At 51.5% G+C, this 16,837-nt stretch overlaps 1 protein-coding gene across 1 annotated transcript; it reads right to left on the reverse strand.

Moving 5' to 3' along the window:
* Positions 1 to 13: 13 nt before the first annotated feature.
* On the reverse strand, positions 14 to 16,702 carry KHDRBS1 (KH RNA binding domain containing, signal transduction associated 1). The gene is made up of 9 exons (XM_040535213.1): positions 16,318 to 16,702; positions 10,018 to 10,145; positions 9,331 to 9,447; positions 8,132 to 8,278; positions 6,023 to 6,159; positions 4,899 to 5,112; positions 4,022 to 4,089; positions 3,655 to 3,713; positions 14 to 1,298 (listed from the first exon to the last, which is right to left on the reverse strand). Exons 1-9 carry the CDS (start codon positions 16,685 to 16,687, stop codon positions 1,201 to 1,203), a joined length of 1,338 nt encoding a protein of 445 aa, XP_040391147.1. The 5' UTR covers positions 16,688 to 16,702; the 3' UTR covers positions 14 to 1,200.
* Between the last annotated feature and the right edge of the window lie 135 nt (positions 16,703 to 16,837).

The raw sequence follows: 16,837 nt of genomic DNA on the forward strand, positions 1-16,837 counted from the left end.
TCATCACATTTACTTTGATTAAAAAAGGACTAAACTTTATTGACAAACTGCGGCAGACATTTTGACAAGTTTTAGCTACCTATTTAGGCAGACTTACACATGTAGCATTTAATCTTCAAGAACAGAGTTGGGAGGACAGTGTACAAATCCAATTAGGACTTTAACCTATGTACAACGTGAAAATTTTCCTCTTTTTTCAGCTGCAGTGTCCCTTTTTATGCAAAGCTAGTGTTGAGATACACTTGAACAAGTCAATGGGATTGCTAATACTGACAGTTTTGTCAGTTTTAAACTTGCACTGTATTATCTGCCCCAAACCCTATAAACATGAGAAGACTGTAATTTTACAGAGTTCAAACCTACTCACTTAGTACTCTGTTTTCTAATATCAAACACCGGGCAATTAGAGCCATGCTTTAATTTGTTTTCCTTTTAAAAGTTCTTCATATCGAACCAGGCTAAGAACCCCTTTACACTGGAAAATCTGCTTCCCAAGCATCTCTCAACACCGCATGTTCGGGGCTAGATTTCAAAACCCACATAAGAAAAGTCAATTTTACAAACCTAATTTTTTCTTTTATGTCAATCACCTTTAAAAAATGCTATTTAATTTGCTTGAGGATCCTTTGTATTAAAATTTAAACTTAAGATTCACCAGCAATCTGCTTTTAAGTAAAGTTTGACATCTGAGGTTACTTTTAAACGGTGGCAACTACTACCGTTACATTATGATTTTAATTCTTAAAAACAGCCCTGAATTTTGAAATGTAGCCTACTTTGGGATTCTGCAACTACAACTTTTATGGGTTCCTTAAAACCGAACTTAAAAGGTTAACAAAACCTTAATTTCATAACTGCTAAGCAAGCATGTCACTTTTGAAACTAACATTTTTAACTCAACTTTTTTTTTTTATTAAAAAAGGTACAGTTGTGTTTATCTAAACAACAAAGAAAGAGAAGCAATCTACACACTTAAAAAAAAATTAAAGTCGGTCCTCTAAGTCTATTTAACTCATTTTAAAATACTACGTACAGAAGCCAGAATGCAGGGTGAGGATGGAGTGGGAGAAAAAGGGCCACGAAGAAAAACAGTTAGACAATTACTTGTCTGGTGTGGGTAAAGCAACGGGAATCCTGGGAGATACAAGAATCAGTAACAACTGTTTGCTCATAACTGATATTTTTCCCTCATGTTTGTTTTTAGTAACGTCCGTATGGGTGCTCTCTGTAGGCCCCCTTCACCGGCCTAGCTGGCGGGGCCTTCAGGGAGGGCCTTGTTCCATTCCAGTCATCTTGGCCTGCAGAAAAGAGAGCAATAAATCAGCGGTGGCGGCGCGCTCGGGGCCGGGCACACGGACGGCGCAGCCGCACCGCCTGGCTCCCGACGCGGGATCCTCTTGGAGCCTGAGCCGAAACACTCCTCGGCTCCGTGCGAGTCGCTCTTCAGCATAAAGCAGAGAAAAGCCCCTACACAATCCCCCCCGCCCCGGCTCCACAAAACCTCTCTTTTGCAGCCCATCTTTGGAGCAGTATTGGGAAAAGCCACTCGGCTGGGAATCCCCGGGAAGCCCGCAGCCCCGGCACCCCCGCTGAGCACAGATTTGGACGAATCCGGTGCCTTTTACGAGTAATTAATTTCAGCAGAGCTGCAGCCAATTCACGGGGTGGCTTTGGCAGCCAGCCTGCCTCCGCTAAGGTCCGGGCAGGCGCGGCCCTCTCGGACGGGCAGCCAGCAGCGCTGTGACTGCGCGGGGACACGGCCGCAGGTAACGCGCTCCTCCTTGCGAGGCGCCAGCCAGGCAGCTCCCCAGTAATCGTGCCAAAACCAGTAAGTGACTCACACTGCCCTCGGACGACAGCACATCTGAGGGAGCGTGCAGGCATCAGCCTGCCTTCCGACTGCTGCTTGCTGCTCCTTCTCCACCGTGATGATGGGGAAAATCTACAGCTGCAGGGAGCGCCGCGTCTGCTCGCCCAGGACGGCCAAAACCCTTCTGCCGTGTACAGCTACCACCAAACAGAATGAAGTTCACATCCTCCCACTGTCCCTGAGCTACCTCAAGCCCCAGACATCCGAGCACAGCTTTCATTGCAGCTTGTGCCTGCAGCACTGCTATTGGCATGCCTGCCACTCTCTCCACCGCCCCGGTTCGTGAGAGCGAGCGCCCAGACCCCGGAGGACGGCCGACCGCTGCTCCTGCTGCCATGGAGCACGTTCTGTTCTTCTCAAAACCGTCTCCAGCCTGGCTCAACAATTTATTCTTCTAATTTTGTTTTCATGAAAGCAGAAACCAAAGGAAATTACTGTGGATAAACAGATTAACTGTGGCAACTTCATGCCAAGTGTACAATGAGCATTTTGGCCTTCCTACCCCAGACAACAACACCGCTCTCCTACCAAGCAGGAGGCACAAAAGCCTCTTTGTGCTGCGTGACTAACACCGGCAACAACCCAAGCCATTTAAGAGCCATTCTGCACAGAGGCACGAAAGATACCCACCATTACTGACAGCAGCTGTCTATTCAAATTCATCTTAGCCTGGAAAAGCAGCCCTGATTAGGAACCCGAATTTGCACTCGCAGCTTAAGCCCAGAGCACACCCAGAAGCAGGTCTGTCTCTGCTGGCTGGGAGCAGGAGATGCCACAACCGGGGCGGGGGATTCCCTGTCTCCCCAGAAGCCCCTCCGGGTCGGTCATTATCATCGGCATCTCGGTTCACTCACACCTTCAGGCAACCGATGCTCTGCTGCAGGGACTGCTTTCAACACGGCGCATTTCCATGCCACTAAGCAGCTTGCTGTAGGGCTTGTGTAACTGTTTACATTTCAGCTTGCTTCCAGAGAAAGGAAAGTGAATCTTACTCATTGCCACATGCAGATGTCATTCATGAGCCGGGATAACTGAACTAGTTTAAAAAAAAAACAATGCAGTCACCCAATGCTTTATTGCCAGCACCTCACATGTAAGGCCTGTGGCTTTCGGCAGTGGGTGATTTACACAGCTGTGGCCAAATCTGTCGTCCACACTCCTGAGCCTAGCCTACATCGGTAGCCTTAGGTAATTTAAATTAGCCGAACTTCATAAACTATTTTCTAGTCATATTGACCAAGACTGTTCTACCTAATCAAAGGGAGGCCTTAAAATGACATTTTAATCCATTTTTCAAGCAAATGTGTAGCACAGAGCCGGTGTCAGCTGGAAGGTTTTTGAGGATAAGGAAGCAGATGGAGCCATGCACTCATGCAGCTCAACAAAATATAATCCATGAAACCAGACTGCAGCAAAAGTAGTGCTGGGGGTGGAAATCCATAGCTCTTAAAATATTTTAAAGCTACAAGGAAAGTAAAAGATACTTCCATATTTAAAAATGGAAGTTTTCATCACCTTTGAGACAACTGAGCTAGATAAGAATCTAAAAACCACAGAATGCCTTCAGTTGTTCTGACCTGGGAAATCTGTAGGGTATAAATATTCTGCCATGAAAACTACCTGAGGTCCTCCTCAGCATCAGAAATTTCTGCTCAGAGTGTGGAGTGGCACTGGAAAACAGCTGATCGACTGCAAGCAATTCCCAGCTACGTACAGCTGCTACAGGCAATTCCCAACTATGTGCGGCCCCTTCCCTGTCAAGAGAACAGTATCCCCAGACATACCATAAGCTTCATAGGTTTCCTGTGCCTCCCCGTGTCCATAATCATAGTATTCTGTGTCCCTGGAAGAGTAATTACGTTGGTTACATACAGCGCTGAAATCGTACTCTAACCTGACACAACTTGCACAAACGCTTGAACAGCAAAGATGCCCAACGTTGCTCACGGCTGTGGTGTGTGTTCGCTGCTTTTACGGATTTGTCAAGCACACTGAGGCACTCCCAAAAGTTATTTCCCAGGCACTCCTGGATTACAGCAGAACAGGGCACTTTCCCTACAGCTCAAACTCAGAAACAAGTGTTTCCATTCCCTTAAAAGAAAAGAAAAAAAGATCATGCACAATTTTCTCCGTAACAGACAGGTGACTTACCCTTGGCCCTGGCTGTAGTACCCTTCGTACCCCTCATAGCTCTGGTCTGCATATGCATCATCATAGCCCTGAAATGGAGGATGACATAAATGGCATTAATGGAAAGAAGGAAGGTTAACGACTGACCGAGGGTGGCGGCAGAAATGAATTCAGGCTGCAGCAGTTTTCAGAGAAGCCTCCGAGTCCCTGCCTGCCGCAGGGAAGGGGCTCCATCACAGAACACATGGGCAGCTAAAAACTGCTTGTGTCCTGTGGCTTGCGAGGAATGAACCACACTAATATTTACAATGGATCTGAGAGTTATTTACATGTCCAAGGCTGCAGCTGTCTGCAGTACAAGTCCTCGTGTGTCATGAGGACTCTGCGTTATCCAGATTTACAGGTAGACAACCACCAATCTATTACGATTGGCTTCAGGAGTTTCATTGGGAGGAGAAGCAGAATTTTCAGAAGTTGCCACATTTATGTTGGTTCCCCAAAATGCTGCTGTGCATCAAAACCAGTGTTCTTGTTTTCCATTTAGAATATCAAGAGCAAAGATGCTAAGATAAGCTTGGCAAGAGGGTGGTGCTTGGGTATATGACCTGAAGCCTCATTATGCTCATTCACGTTTACTTTAGGGATTTTATGGGCTGCAAAAAAAGCTTTGGTGCTCCCTGTTGAAAGAATTCTCTTGCAGAAACTGCGATGCAGTTTTTCTACCATGCAGTGATAGTTATGCCAAAGTTCAGTCCTGGGCACGTTTCATTTTTATGATAACCCTTTCACCTGAATTCACGACAATCCCGTGTGTTGTTAGCCTGCATTTAAAGGATGTTAAATACCTAATACACAACCGGCTAGCTAGAACAAAAAACAGAAGTACATAGTTTCTTACGTATTCCTCATAGGTTTCTGGCGCGGGAGGAGGAGGAAGCGGTATCCTCTGAATGCCGGCTGCACGTGCTCTGGGTGCAGGAGCCCCCCGTACTGCCGGGGGAGGAGGCACTCCGCGGGCTACGGCAGCTCCTCTGGCAATGGCACCCCGCACCGGGGCTCCTCGCACCAGGGCCCCCCGAGGAGGAGGAGGAGGCGGCCCAACACCACGCCCCCTGGAAGGAGATAAAAATGACTGAAGAGCTGTTGCTGTACCGCTCACGTGCTGAATACCGAGGGCAGTGCACGCGCTTCTTACGCCCACTTTAAAACACGAAAGCTTGATAAATAAATCCAGTTACCGTTCTCTAAGCTATGGATTATTTGTCACGAATGAAAGCACGGGAATTAATCCTATATTGCATGGACTGAAAAATGGGATGGAACTGTACTGCGTTACACGTTATACAGATGAAGAAATGAATCTGATGCAGAACTTCTGCCAAGTCATTTCTCAGAGTTGGTTTTAAACAACTCTCTATCACTAATCAGTAAAGACTGCCATACCTCCAGGACTATAAAGATCACTGATGGGATAAGCAGGGACACTTCTGGGATAACCAGCCAGATGAAGCAAAGACTTTCCCCCATGAAATACGTAGTGAAGCCAGAACTACAGTAACGGAGCTTTACCGCCAATTTATCCCAACCCCTTGACAGCAATGACAGAATAATGCTATGCTGTGACTTTCAAAGGAAGGTCAGTTTAAACCGAAAATGTTTATTCTGCTGCAGGTTGCAGAAGCAAATACAAAACTTCTACACATGATTTTGCAGACCATTAAAAAAAAGATTTTCTACCTATTCTTTCAATTTTTGAGTGGTTACTTTATGGAGCTTCTAATTTCAGGCACCAAAAAACAAGACAGAAGACATCCATTGAGAGCTAGATTACAACTCAGCACATACAAAACATTTGATGTCAGCTTGCTAAAGCAAGCCTGCAGAACAAGGCTAGAAAGCCTTGGTCAAAAGCCAAGATCAAGGCTAACAGCTGATGGACAAGAATAAGCAGCTCGACCTGATCTTGGAGCACCACTCCGAGCAAGACACAGCATTTCCAGATCCATGTTTTGGGAACGGTACCTTGGAACAGGCGGAGGTGGTGGCGGAGCTGCTCCCCTTCCCCGCACAGGGACTCCTCGGCCACGAGTTGGCTCTGGTACACCGTTCAGATAGGAGAGCTCCAAGAATTGCTCCTGACAGATATCATCCATCATATCCTAAAGAGGGAAGACAGTCAACTCCAAAGAGCAGCTAACTAGACAGTCCCTGCTCCAGGATATCACAGGCTACCATGCTGGCACAAAAATGACCTAATAGTCCCGAATTAAAACCTGCTGGTTAGTTTTACTGGGATCTTCCCAGCTGGCAGCAGCACGCGGCTGCTAGCTTTCTCCAAACCAGCCAAGAGGAGCCCGCTCCGCTGACGTCCAGGAGCCACAGCGCGCACGGCAGCCGTTCCCTGGGCACAGGACCTTGCTCACAGGAGGTCTGGAGGCATCCCAGGGATGTTGGCAAGATTTATTTGCAAATGTTGGAGGGTTCGGAGGTCAGGCAAGATACATCTCACCTCGAGCATCTTTCAACTGCCATTTAAAGGCAAGTGGCTGACAGCGAGCCCACGTAACGTAAAACATACTGCCGTGCTCCCGACACACCGGGGAACAGGAGAGGATGCAGCCCGACGAGGAGCAAATGCCAATTTGCAAACGCAGGCTGTCTTCTCACTGCCTCACGAACGCAGTACGTTTCTGCTCCGCGCATTTTTATCACCCCAGGGGACGGAGCTTGAGGATTTGGTGCCAGTCCCTGGTGACCCGCGGGGGTCTTTGCGGCCCACCCCTCCCTGAGCACACATGCAGGCCGGGCCTCGCACCGCCGGTGTCATCAGAGGGGACCCTCACGCTGCCATGGCAACGCCACAAAGCGAGAAGCCTCCTACCAGATGTGTCTTCACAGCACTGCTGGCTTCCTTTGTGACTTCTCTGCCAATTTTCACGGGTTTAACACATTGTTTGAAAGCAGCGATAGATAAGACACTTGAAATAGCAAGGCCGCACGCTCGCTTTAGCGAGCCAAGGTTTTGTACATCCCAGGGGCTCCTTGAAGATGACCTCTTTCCTTCAGAGGCACTTCACACAGTAATCTCTCCTCCTCTCCGTGTCAGACTCATGGAAACCACTCAGCAACCGTACGCTTTTCCACACTTCCCCGCTGCCTGCAGCTCTCGAGGTCCACCCGCCCCTCGACCCTGAGGCAGAACACCTGAGCTCGCCCAGCTCAGCACGGCCGCACGGCGCTGGGCTCTGCTCAGCTCCCTGCCTGCCACGGCTCTGAATTACAGGCCGAGCTAGCCAGAAGCCAACAGCACAGCGCGCTTCCTTCCCATTTTGTCTTCTTCCTAATTTAGCGAGCAGTACTATCATTTCAATAACGCGTGAGAGACTCCTTCAGGTACCTTGGTTCTCGGAGGCAACGCTCAGCTTTGTCGTGTTACACGCTGGCACAAAACCCACGATGCTGAACATAAAGGTCTTACAAGCTTCACCGGTAGAAGACATGCCCCAAAAGACAACAAATGTCATCTGCATAAATGCCTGACAGGCAAAGAGAGGTTCCTTCACATCATACCCATTTAAAAGCAGCAGAAATATTGACTCAGACGTGTCTCAGAAAGTAATCACAACACTAAGTACCACTACCAGGCTCAGAGGCAGTCACCCTCCTCATCCTCACATCGTCCCTCCAGACCGGAGCAAACACTTCTGTACACAGAGTTCCTGACCAATACAGTTTTCTAGCCAGATTTCTACGCCCCAGTTCCAAATCGGAGGAACCCATCCAAGAAGGCTCTTCCACACCAGATCCAGATAAAATTATTCCCCTGCTAAAACTGACACATGGAGCTAGACAAGCTCTCCACTCACCCGTGTCCACATCTAAAACTGGGAAAGAAATACCTACTCCGAGTTTCCTATGCAATTGCCCTGAAGGTGTACTTCCTTCTAGTTACGATTAGGGGATTAATACATGACCTCATGCAAGATTAATGGGGCCATCTTAAGCTGCCACACACACACTTACTACTCCAAGCTTCCTCAACTACACCTTTCCTGTATTACAGGCCTTACACTGAGCAAACCTTAACCCACCTTCACCCTTCAATATGAAAAATAACATCACTGTACATACTGGGACAAGGAACTTCTTGACTTCTTCCATGGCATGAGCCATCAGAGCATACGCTTCACAAGGGGGTCCAAAAACTTCAATGAAGACATGCAAATCCATATTTAGATGAGCATATTTAGGATCTCCCCCTTTACGTAGTTCTTCCTCCTAAAACAAAGCATATTAGAGAGTCCTGAAACTAAATAAGAAGCAGCAAAACTACTTTTCTTTTCCCTTTTCCTAAGCCTTAACAGGTAATGTCCGTAAAATCATTTTAGCCATGCCGGTTCATGGATCATGTTAACCTCCTGTGCACATCAATATACAGTTTTACAAAAAAGCCACAAGCAACCTGCAAAGTCTGTACCTTCCAGCTTTCTATAGCTGCCTTTTCAGGTGGCTACGGTATCTGTGTTAAACGCAACGATGCCAGCAGCTTTTTTTCCAGAAGATTAAGCGCAGGCAAGCGATGTTCTTCCTGTTCTACACCACCTTTCTGCCTAAGGAGCCCTTTACAGGGAAAGTGAAGCTTAATGCCTCAAACACGCCTGCTCTAACTCTGCTCTTTGATACCTGTGTTATTCAGCTGGCTTTATGAAGCTGTAAGCAAGCTAGAAGCATACAAACTTCTCAGTCTGCTAAAGTAGAAGCTGAATTAAGTTAAAGCCCCATTGTTTGTCAGCTCAATTTTAGGAGCAAGCAGGACGAAAAAAATGTTTCAATTTTTTCTGCTCAAAAAACCTCGCAGCACTTCATGATTCACTAAAGATTACCAGGAACAGACTGCTCCAACGTCTTCAGCGAACCATGAAAATTTACAGATTTCAGAGGGGACATCTGGAAAAGGGAAATGCTTTTTTTTCCCCCCCCCGAGGGAAAACTTATTCCTTTAGCAAATGACTTTTCAAGGAGTAGCTAGAATTGGTTCTTACTTTAAAGACCTTGCACTTCACCTTTCATATAAGCTACCTCTACACCGGAGGTACCGTATATCACAAAGATGACTGGTTTCTGCAAGTATCGCTTATAAAGAACACAAGCATCACACTTCTCCCCCAGCCAGGAATGCTCCCAACAAGCACAGAACGTTTTCAGAAAGGTGACTTCCTATTGCCTTCACTTTCAAATTTCCATCTACAAAATGCTTTGAGGACCTCTGCTTGTCACAGCAATGTGCAAGGCGTAACGTATGTGTACGGCTACAAGGGGGGTGCCCTTACCTTTGCTTTATCTCGCATTGAACCCTTCCCAAGCACAGATATCTTAGCACCAGTTTCTTCCTGAAGTCTCTTGATGGTGTTGCCTTGAGGTCCCAAAATCTTTCCAACAAAATTGAACTGTAAATACAAAAAAGTTATTTAGCTCCAAAACTCAGTAACATTAACGAAAACTTCTGTCAATGTTACGCTGGCTTACAAGAAGTTTAGTCACGCCACTTCTCATCTCACAAAAAAAAAAATCAGACCAAAAAACGCACAGGAAAACTTAAATTCCAGAACATTCTTTCAATGAAAAAAAATGCTCCACCAGAAAAGAGCTAATTTAACTCATGTAAAGTGTTTAATTCTAACTGCTACTCTCCAGTGGTTTTACAGGCAGCAAGCCTTACGAGTTAAACGTGGTCTTAACTGTAAAACAGAGCTCTACACATGGAAGTCTGTTCTAGCAATGAAAAGATCACAGCTACACATCACCATTTAGCTTTATCCCGAGACATGCTAGAAACGCAATGTATTAGAAATAAGATCCTGCAAGCTTGCATAGGACAAATTCTGTAGCGATTCCAGCGGCACACTGGCATAACTCCTGCTGACACTTTGACAGCTACTATCTCTAACATTCAGCCATAAAATCCATAGAAAATAAGCAAATCACAGAGATTCAGTAAGCTATTTTCTGGCCCTCACCTTGGGGTACTGTTTGACAGGTATCAGAACTCGTTCTTTCAGTTTCATATTCTTGTGAGAAAATAAATCCAGGTAGTTCTCTTCCTCATCCTTCTTTGTTGTTTCACCCTTCTGAATTTTTTCAATTTCTAAACAAGATAAAAATAGGGCTGCTTATATTCCTCAAACAAGCATCATTTTAGAGTTGGAATTGTAACAGGACACACCACCCTCATCCTCTGTCAACATGCCAACATTTACTGGGTTTATTTGTACTACTGGAACCTGGGTAGACAGGACATCTTTAGTGCTAGCCCCGCTCCTCTCTTCCTCCCTTCACAGCTAGGGACTCCAGAAGGCCAAAACCAGGACAACGAACAAAAATGAGAACAGCAGAGTGCCCTACAAACTGCTTCATCAGTTCAGAGGGACGCTGTAAGCACAGCTCTGAGATCACTTCTGCTGTGCCGTTCCCTCTCAGTCCCCAAACTCGTGCCTGCGCAGCGAGCGCAGCACCCAGCTGCAGGCTCCTGAACCTCGGGGGGGCCCAGCCCCACTGCGCACCCCTGCTTTAACGCAGCAGCCGTCAGCAAAGCAGGCGAGTTGTATCACTCGAGCTGATGTGCTAGCTTCATCTGTAATTTAAACTGCGGTCTCATACATTGACACTACATTTCTGCTAAGTTGAGGACATTCCTAATAAACAGAGGCCCAACTCAGTGACATTCTCGAGCTGGGACTGGTTTACTAAATTCTTACAGACTTCACGTGGTTACGTGAGTGCACCTTTGTCACCCAGGCAATCGATCACTTGGTGTAAGCCGTGAGCCTCAGGCACACCCGCCGTAAGCATCACAAGTCCCTAACTCGATTCAAGCAGTGTAAGGACGAGTTTTTCTCTGTCAAAGAGAGATTCTGGCGTTTAGTTGTACATGGAGTTACGGAGTCTTGGAAGAGCACTGAGGCAGCCTGGCTGACCCGCAGGCACCCTGCGGCCCGGGGGGATCTGGAGGAAAGTCCCAATTACCTCCTGGAAGCAGTCATTAAGGTAGGCCAGTTGGGAACTAGTGCTCACCACCTCCTCACACCTGGCTAGAGGCTAAACGTCCTCTGAGAGATGCCGGGCGACAGTCACCCCAACAGAGAAGAACCCCCAAGCACATTTCGGTCCAACCCCGACACCTGGCCGCACCACGCACGGCCATCCCGAATTACTACTTAGATACTCAGTGAGTAAGGGCCCTTCCGTAAAAGCCACACTGCGTCGTTTCAGCAGCAAACCCAAGAGCTATAAATACCTCTTCTGAGTCGAAAGTGCTCTAGATACAACTTCTCACGTCTCGGGGGGAAGAGAGAGACGCTTTCACAAGATTACACGCAGAACTGGATCAGAGCTGCAGGGCAGACCTGAGGCTGCAGGCTGCTTACTCGTCGCCGGGCGTTAAGGAGGGCAGCTGCAGCGGCTCGCGTTTCCTGCGATTTCTGTCCGCGTCAGGAACGAGGAGCCCGACACTGAGCGTTTGTGTTCAGGGCTTTCGAAGACCGGCAGAGCAGGTACTCGGCACGCCAGCCACCCAGTCGTTTTCCCATATAATGGGAACAGAAATAGGAGCGCTGGGTTTACCATCACACCTCTGCCCGGGCAGGCAGGCACAGCCCAGGGGCTGAGCACCACCGCTGGCACCTTTCAGCGGGCCACAAGGAGGCCCAGCAGCCGGGCGTGCAAGCAAAAAGCCCTCAGAGAACACGCGGAACGATCAGCACTTGAACTTTTGGGTTACGGGCACCCTCACGCAAACTGTTTTTTAGTTCAGAGATCCGAATATAGATCCTGGGTATCGCGTTGCATAATTACGAAAAAGGCCTAATTTTTCTTATTCCTACTTGCAACAGCGCTTTGGATCCTTTACAAAGCTGTTACCATGACTCCTCGGTTTAAGAAAATTGCTGGATGTAATCAGCTTTGAAAAAATAGCTTGAATTCTTGCTTTACAACGAAATGACTTTCTGAAGACAGTACGCAAACATAACAAAACAGAAGTTCAAACACTGTCAAATGGATAGAACAGACAAAGGAGATGGCTGCCTCGGTTAGTTTTACGTATAGGTTTTAAAATTTTAGCTATAAAAACACATCAGAGGATCAAGCTTTGGAACCTAAGGGTTGCATTGGTGGCCTCTTCACTGATTAAGGGTAGCTTTAGATCCTGTAATAGAAATGAGATCGCCTCTCCAGTATTGTGGCTCTCCAAAAGCAGTATTTGTGAAAAAGCATCCTGCGTGTTAACGAGAGGCACTTCCTATGCGCACACCAAGAATAAAAGCACCCTTAAACTACCTCGCCAGAACCCAACGTGACCAGGTGTCAGCCCCTGGAAACCAGTGAACCCCATTTCACAACAGCCACACAGCAAAACCCATTCTGCCTCGTGCAGCAGCAGCAGCTGGGACCCGGTCCGGGAAGGCAGCAAACCATTAAACGTTTGCTGAGGAGAGTCAGATCCACTACTGCTAACTCTTCAAGGGAAACCCAAAATATGAGAGAAGAAAAAAAAAACAAACCCTGGCCCAGAGGGATCACTCCTGGCGTTCTCGGTCAGCACAGGACCTCGCAGCCCCCTTCACGCCTCCGAACGGGCTCCGAGGCTGCCAGCGGGTGAGGAGGGACCGAAGACACGCGCAACGTGCCCTGTGCGTTACTCCAGCGTTACCCAAACACGTTCTGGCACGAGCTACGCGGCACGGAGCAGCGCTGGAGGAACTGCCGGGCGGCAGCAGCGTGTCAGAGCACTTACTGAGACGAAGGAGAAGCATACGTATACCTTGAGGGGTTAAGCATGCCTCACTGCAGTGCTGATTTTATAAAGCCGTGTCAGAGGTGCAGCAGAAGGTTACCTTCTTGCCACGGGGAATGTCAGCGGGCTGGCGGCATGCGTGGCAGTGGTTCCCAGGACTTCGTGGGGGAGAGTGATTGCATTGTCTCGGAAGAAATCCTAAGGGGTAGGTAAAGGGGGTTGGTAACGCCGCTGCTTCGCAAGGAGGAGGCTAAGCAGCCACAGCGCTACTCCTGACCTCAGCCCAAACCTCCTCAGCACTGCCCCGCAGCACGCGGGTGCTCCGCAAGCAGAGACACCTTCCGTCCACCCCTAACACTGAGAGCACCACCTTCACAGCGCGGTTGTACTGACCCCGCGGCCCCAAAGGAAAACAAAATGAAGAGTTTAGGGGTGGGAGCCTCTGGAAGAGGGCAGGGCCCCACCTCCCATGCTACCGCTCCCTACGGGGTCTGATCCCCCAGGGGAGGAGGCAGGGACCTGCTCCTGGGCGGACTGGGCCAGCTGCAAGGCGCCGCAGGGCCGGGCAGCACAGGGAGGAGAAACATCGCTGAAGCAGGAGGAGAAAGGCCGGAGGTGAGCTGCGAGAGCCGGCACAGGCAGCGGAGGCAGAGTCCCGGCAGTGAGAGCGCCTGGCGGGGCTCGGCAGGACGAACGCTGAGAAACGCGGCAGCGCCAGCGCACGGCTCGGCTTGTGACATCGGGCACGGGTCTAAGGCGGCAGTTACAGCTCCTCGGGGGGCCTGGGCACACGCTCGGAAATGCAGGGATTGAGGCAACCATCTCCGTCTCCATCTCGGCACCGCCCCAACTCCACGCCGAGAGAGATCTGCACATCTTGCTGCTTGGGTTTCACACAGCTCCTCGCCGCCCCGTGGCCTCAGCCCACCTCTAGTCCTGCTGCTGGGTCCTCGGGAGCAAGGCCACTGCCCGCCCGCCCAGCCTGCCCGCGCAGCCTCTTTTCTTCCTAGGAACACACACGGATGAGACGAACCTGGCACGAGGAGCAGACAGTCAGCAGGGGATTCTGCCGAGGGCTCCTGCAACGCCTCGCGCTGCCCCCGCTCTCTCCTCTCATGTGGGGACCTGCTCTCGTCCCCGACCCACTGCTCCCAATCTGCTCCTCAGCGCCCCCTGATCCCACACCCCTGGGGGCGTTTGATGACCTCTGAGGGTCCCTCCCAACCCCTAACACTGTGATTCTGTGCCGTGGAGGGCTGTGGTTAACGCGGGGACCCACGAGGTGCCGGCCAGGCAGAGACGCGCAAGGGGAGCAGAGGTGGCTCCCGCTCCGTTTGCAGCAGAGAAAGCTCAGAGGCGAAACTGCCAGCTCCTTCCCAGGAGAGTTTCTCCGTGACATGAAACAAGCTAAGGTCAACAGGAGAACTCAGAAAGCCCTACGCCTAGCTAACATCAGGGGGCACCTCCTGCTCCGTGCCTGCCAGAACTCAGCTCCTCCAGCCCTGCCTCCGCAGCACACGGGGGGCGCAAGCCAAGGCGAGGAGAAGGGATTTCTTGTTCCTGTGGAAAAGGAAGGTCACGCAGACCCCGAATCACGGGGGTGGGAAACTGGCTCGTATTCCAAGGTGCCAGAAACCCCAGCTTTCAATTCCTGCTCAGGGTGCTGCGTAACAGCCCCCCGCATCTAGCTGCTTGACTGCCTTTTATCACACAGCACATTGTTTGAGAACCGCTATTGCATCACTCTGCTGCCCTCCATCTCGCTCCTAAACAATGCTGATTTTTCTTCAGGAATGCTGAATAGTTTTAGAATTACACAAGTATCTCAGACTGCTTTCAGATCCTGTTTCTAAAGGAGAAGGCTCGGTGTCAGTGCAGACCTCCTGCGGGGTTCTCCCTCCAGAGAGCAGGCAGGAGGAGCAGCTCGCATTCCTGAGAAGGGGCTGGGATAGGAAGATGGCTGACATTCAGTAACCAGCCTTTTTTTGCGTGTGCGTCTGAAAATCACTTCGCTTAAGTTGTGCTACACGTACGCACTACAAGCTTTGGCCCAGACCTAAATTCCAGAGTAAGCTTCAGAGCAGTTTCTCCAGCGTGACGTCCCCAGGGGCTGCCACGGCAGTAGAGAAATTCTGAGCAACCCGGGCGAGCTGGGGAGCAGTTGGTCATCTGCACGAGTCACTTGCCTAAAAGCTCAGGTTTATTTCAGGTTTTCCTTTCACCAGCTTCTTGCTCCGATTGCCCTGAGTTTGGGCTGCTGGTGGATGCTCCTAACGGGCAGCAACATCCAAAATATCCAAAGCAAGCGGGAAGCATCTGGAGTTCTTCCAACGATCAATGTTAAGTCTCACAAAGCAGCAGTCTACTACCAGCAAATCTTAAATTAATGAAAAAAAAACCCTCATAAATGCTGGTTGCACTGCTCCGTGAAGGAGGCTTCGCTATGGGGCCGAGCGCTGCTCTTTGTGCGGGAATCAGCAAACTCCTCTGGCTGCGCTGGAGGCATTATCGCTGAGCTGCCGAGCATCAGCTGGCTGAGGGGTTTTATTAATGAAAAGCCTTAAACTGACGGCAAACCAGCTTACGGAACCGATCGATTTAGACCAAGATGTCCACAAACGATGCCAATCTCCCCATGCCGATGCACCTCAGTTACTTGCACAAAGGGAGAGGGCAGTTCTGAAGAATTACTCCCCATGTCACAGGAGGAGCTAATAAAGCCCCTCGCGCTGCAGTGACTACGGCAACATCCAGCGTTTTAAAGCCCTGGACGAGCCCATTTCAAAGCAGAACGACAAACGCCAGGGAGCTGAGCGCTCTGCTCACCCGCAGGCTAAACCTGCGTCCGTCCTCGTGCCGGCTGCCTCCCGGCTCCGCGCCACGCACGCGTTAAGCGCCGAGTGGCACCGAATGCTGCCGCTTGGCCCAATTTTGAAGCTGACTTACGGGGTCTGGAGGCAGCTGAGCCTACCCGATACGGCCACCGAGAGCGGGAGCAGCAGCTGCACGGTGGAGATGGGGAGAAATCAGAGCCGCCAGGCGATTGGACAGCGACGGGGAAGGAGAAGGCCGGTCGGGGCGCGGAACAAAGACTGCCATTGCCAGCCCCTAGCTCGGCCCACCAGGAGCACGGAACGAGCTCTAACCCGGATTACCCGAGGGGAAAATCGGAGGGCTCACAACCCGCGCCCCGCAGGGACTCGAGCGGCCGCTACGCGGAGAGCCCCGCTGCTCCCCGTCCTCCCGGGGCCCCTCTCCCCCGGGGAAGCGAAGGGCCGGCCCCGCCGCGCTGCGAACCTCCCCCCCCGCCGCCGCCTCCGGGCTCGACCCACGCCGGCGAACCGCGGGCTGCACCGGGGCGAACCGAGGCCCCCGGCACCGGGCCGCTCCAACCCGCGCCTCCGGGGGGCAGCGGGCCGAGCACGGGCGGGCCCCGCCGCCACCCCCCCCCCCCCGGGAGCTGCCCGGCCTCCCCCCCGCCGCCCCCCGCCCCGCCGAGCGCCGGGGGTCCCGTCCGGCCCGGTACCTGCGGTGAGGAGCTGCATGGCGTGCGTGAAGGACGGGTCGAGGCTGTCCTTCTCGGCCATCAGCTCGGGCAGGTACTTGTTCTCGGGCTCCAGCTTCCCGCCGGCCCCGGGCAGCAGCGGGGTGGGGGCGGCGGAGGAGGAGGAGGAGGAGGCGGCGGCGGCGGCAGGGCCCTGAGCGGCCGAGGCCGTGCCCGCGGCGCTGGGCGGGAGCAGCGGCGGCGGCGGCTGCGCCCCGGAGCCGGCCCCGCGGCCTCCCCCGCCGCGGGGCGGCCGCCGCGGAGGGGCTGAGCCTTGCCGGGCGCCGCCGCCGCCGCCGCCGGGCCCCGGGCCCCGGCCCATGCGGGCGGCGGGGTCGTCGCGGCGCTGCATGGGGGGGGGGGCGGGGCGAACCGAACCGGGCCGGGCCGGGCCGAGCGGAGCGGCGCTGCCACACCGTCCGCCGCGGCGCCACGGCCGGAAGTGAGCGGCCGGAAGTACCGCCCCCTCGGTTACCCCCCCCAGCTCCCGCGCGACCACCCC

Source organism: Cygnus olor, chromosome 23, assembly GCF_009769625.2.
Source record: "Cygnus olor isolate bCygOlo1 chromosome 23, bCygOlo1.pri.v2, whole genome shotgun sequence".
Taxonomy (NCBI): domain Eukaryota; kingdom Metazoa; phylum Chordata; class Aves; order Anseriformes; family Anatidae; genus Cygnus; species Cygnus olor.

Coding starts and splice junctions, on each gene's coding strand:
- KHDRBS1 (XM_040535213.1), bottom strand. CDS start 16,687: ATGCAGCGCCGCGACGACCCCGCCGCCCGCATGGGCCGGGGCCCGGGG. Junction 6,160..8,131: donor TCAAGAAGTTCCTTGTCCCA/GTATGTACAGTG, acceptor TTCCCTCTTTAG/GATATGATGGATGATATCTG. Junction 5,113..6,022: donor CCACCTCCGCCTGTTCCAAG/GTACCGTTCCCA, acceptor ATCTCCTTCCAG/GGGGCGTGGTGTTGGGCCGC.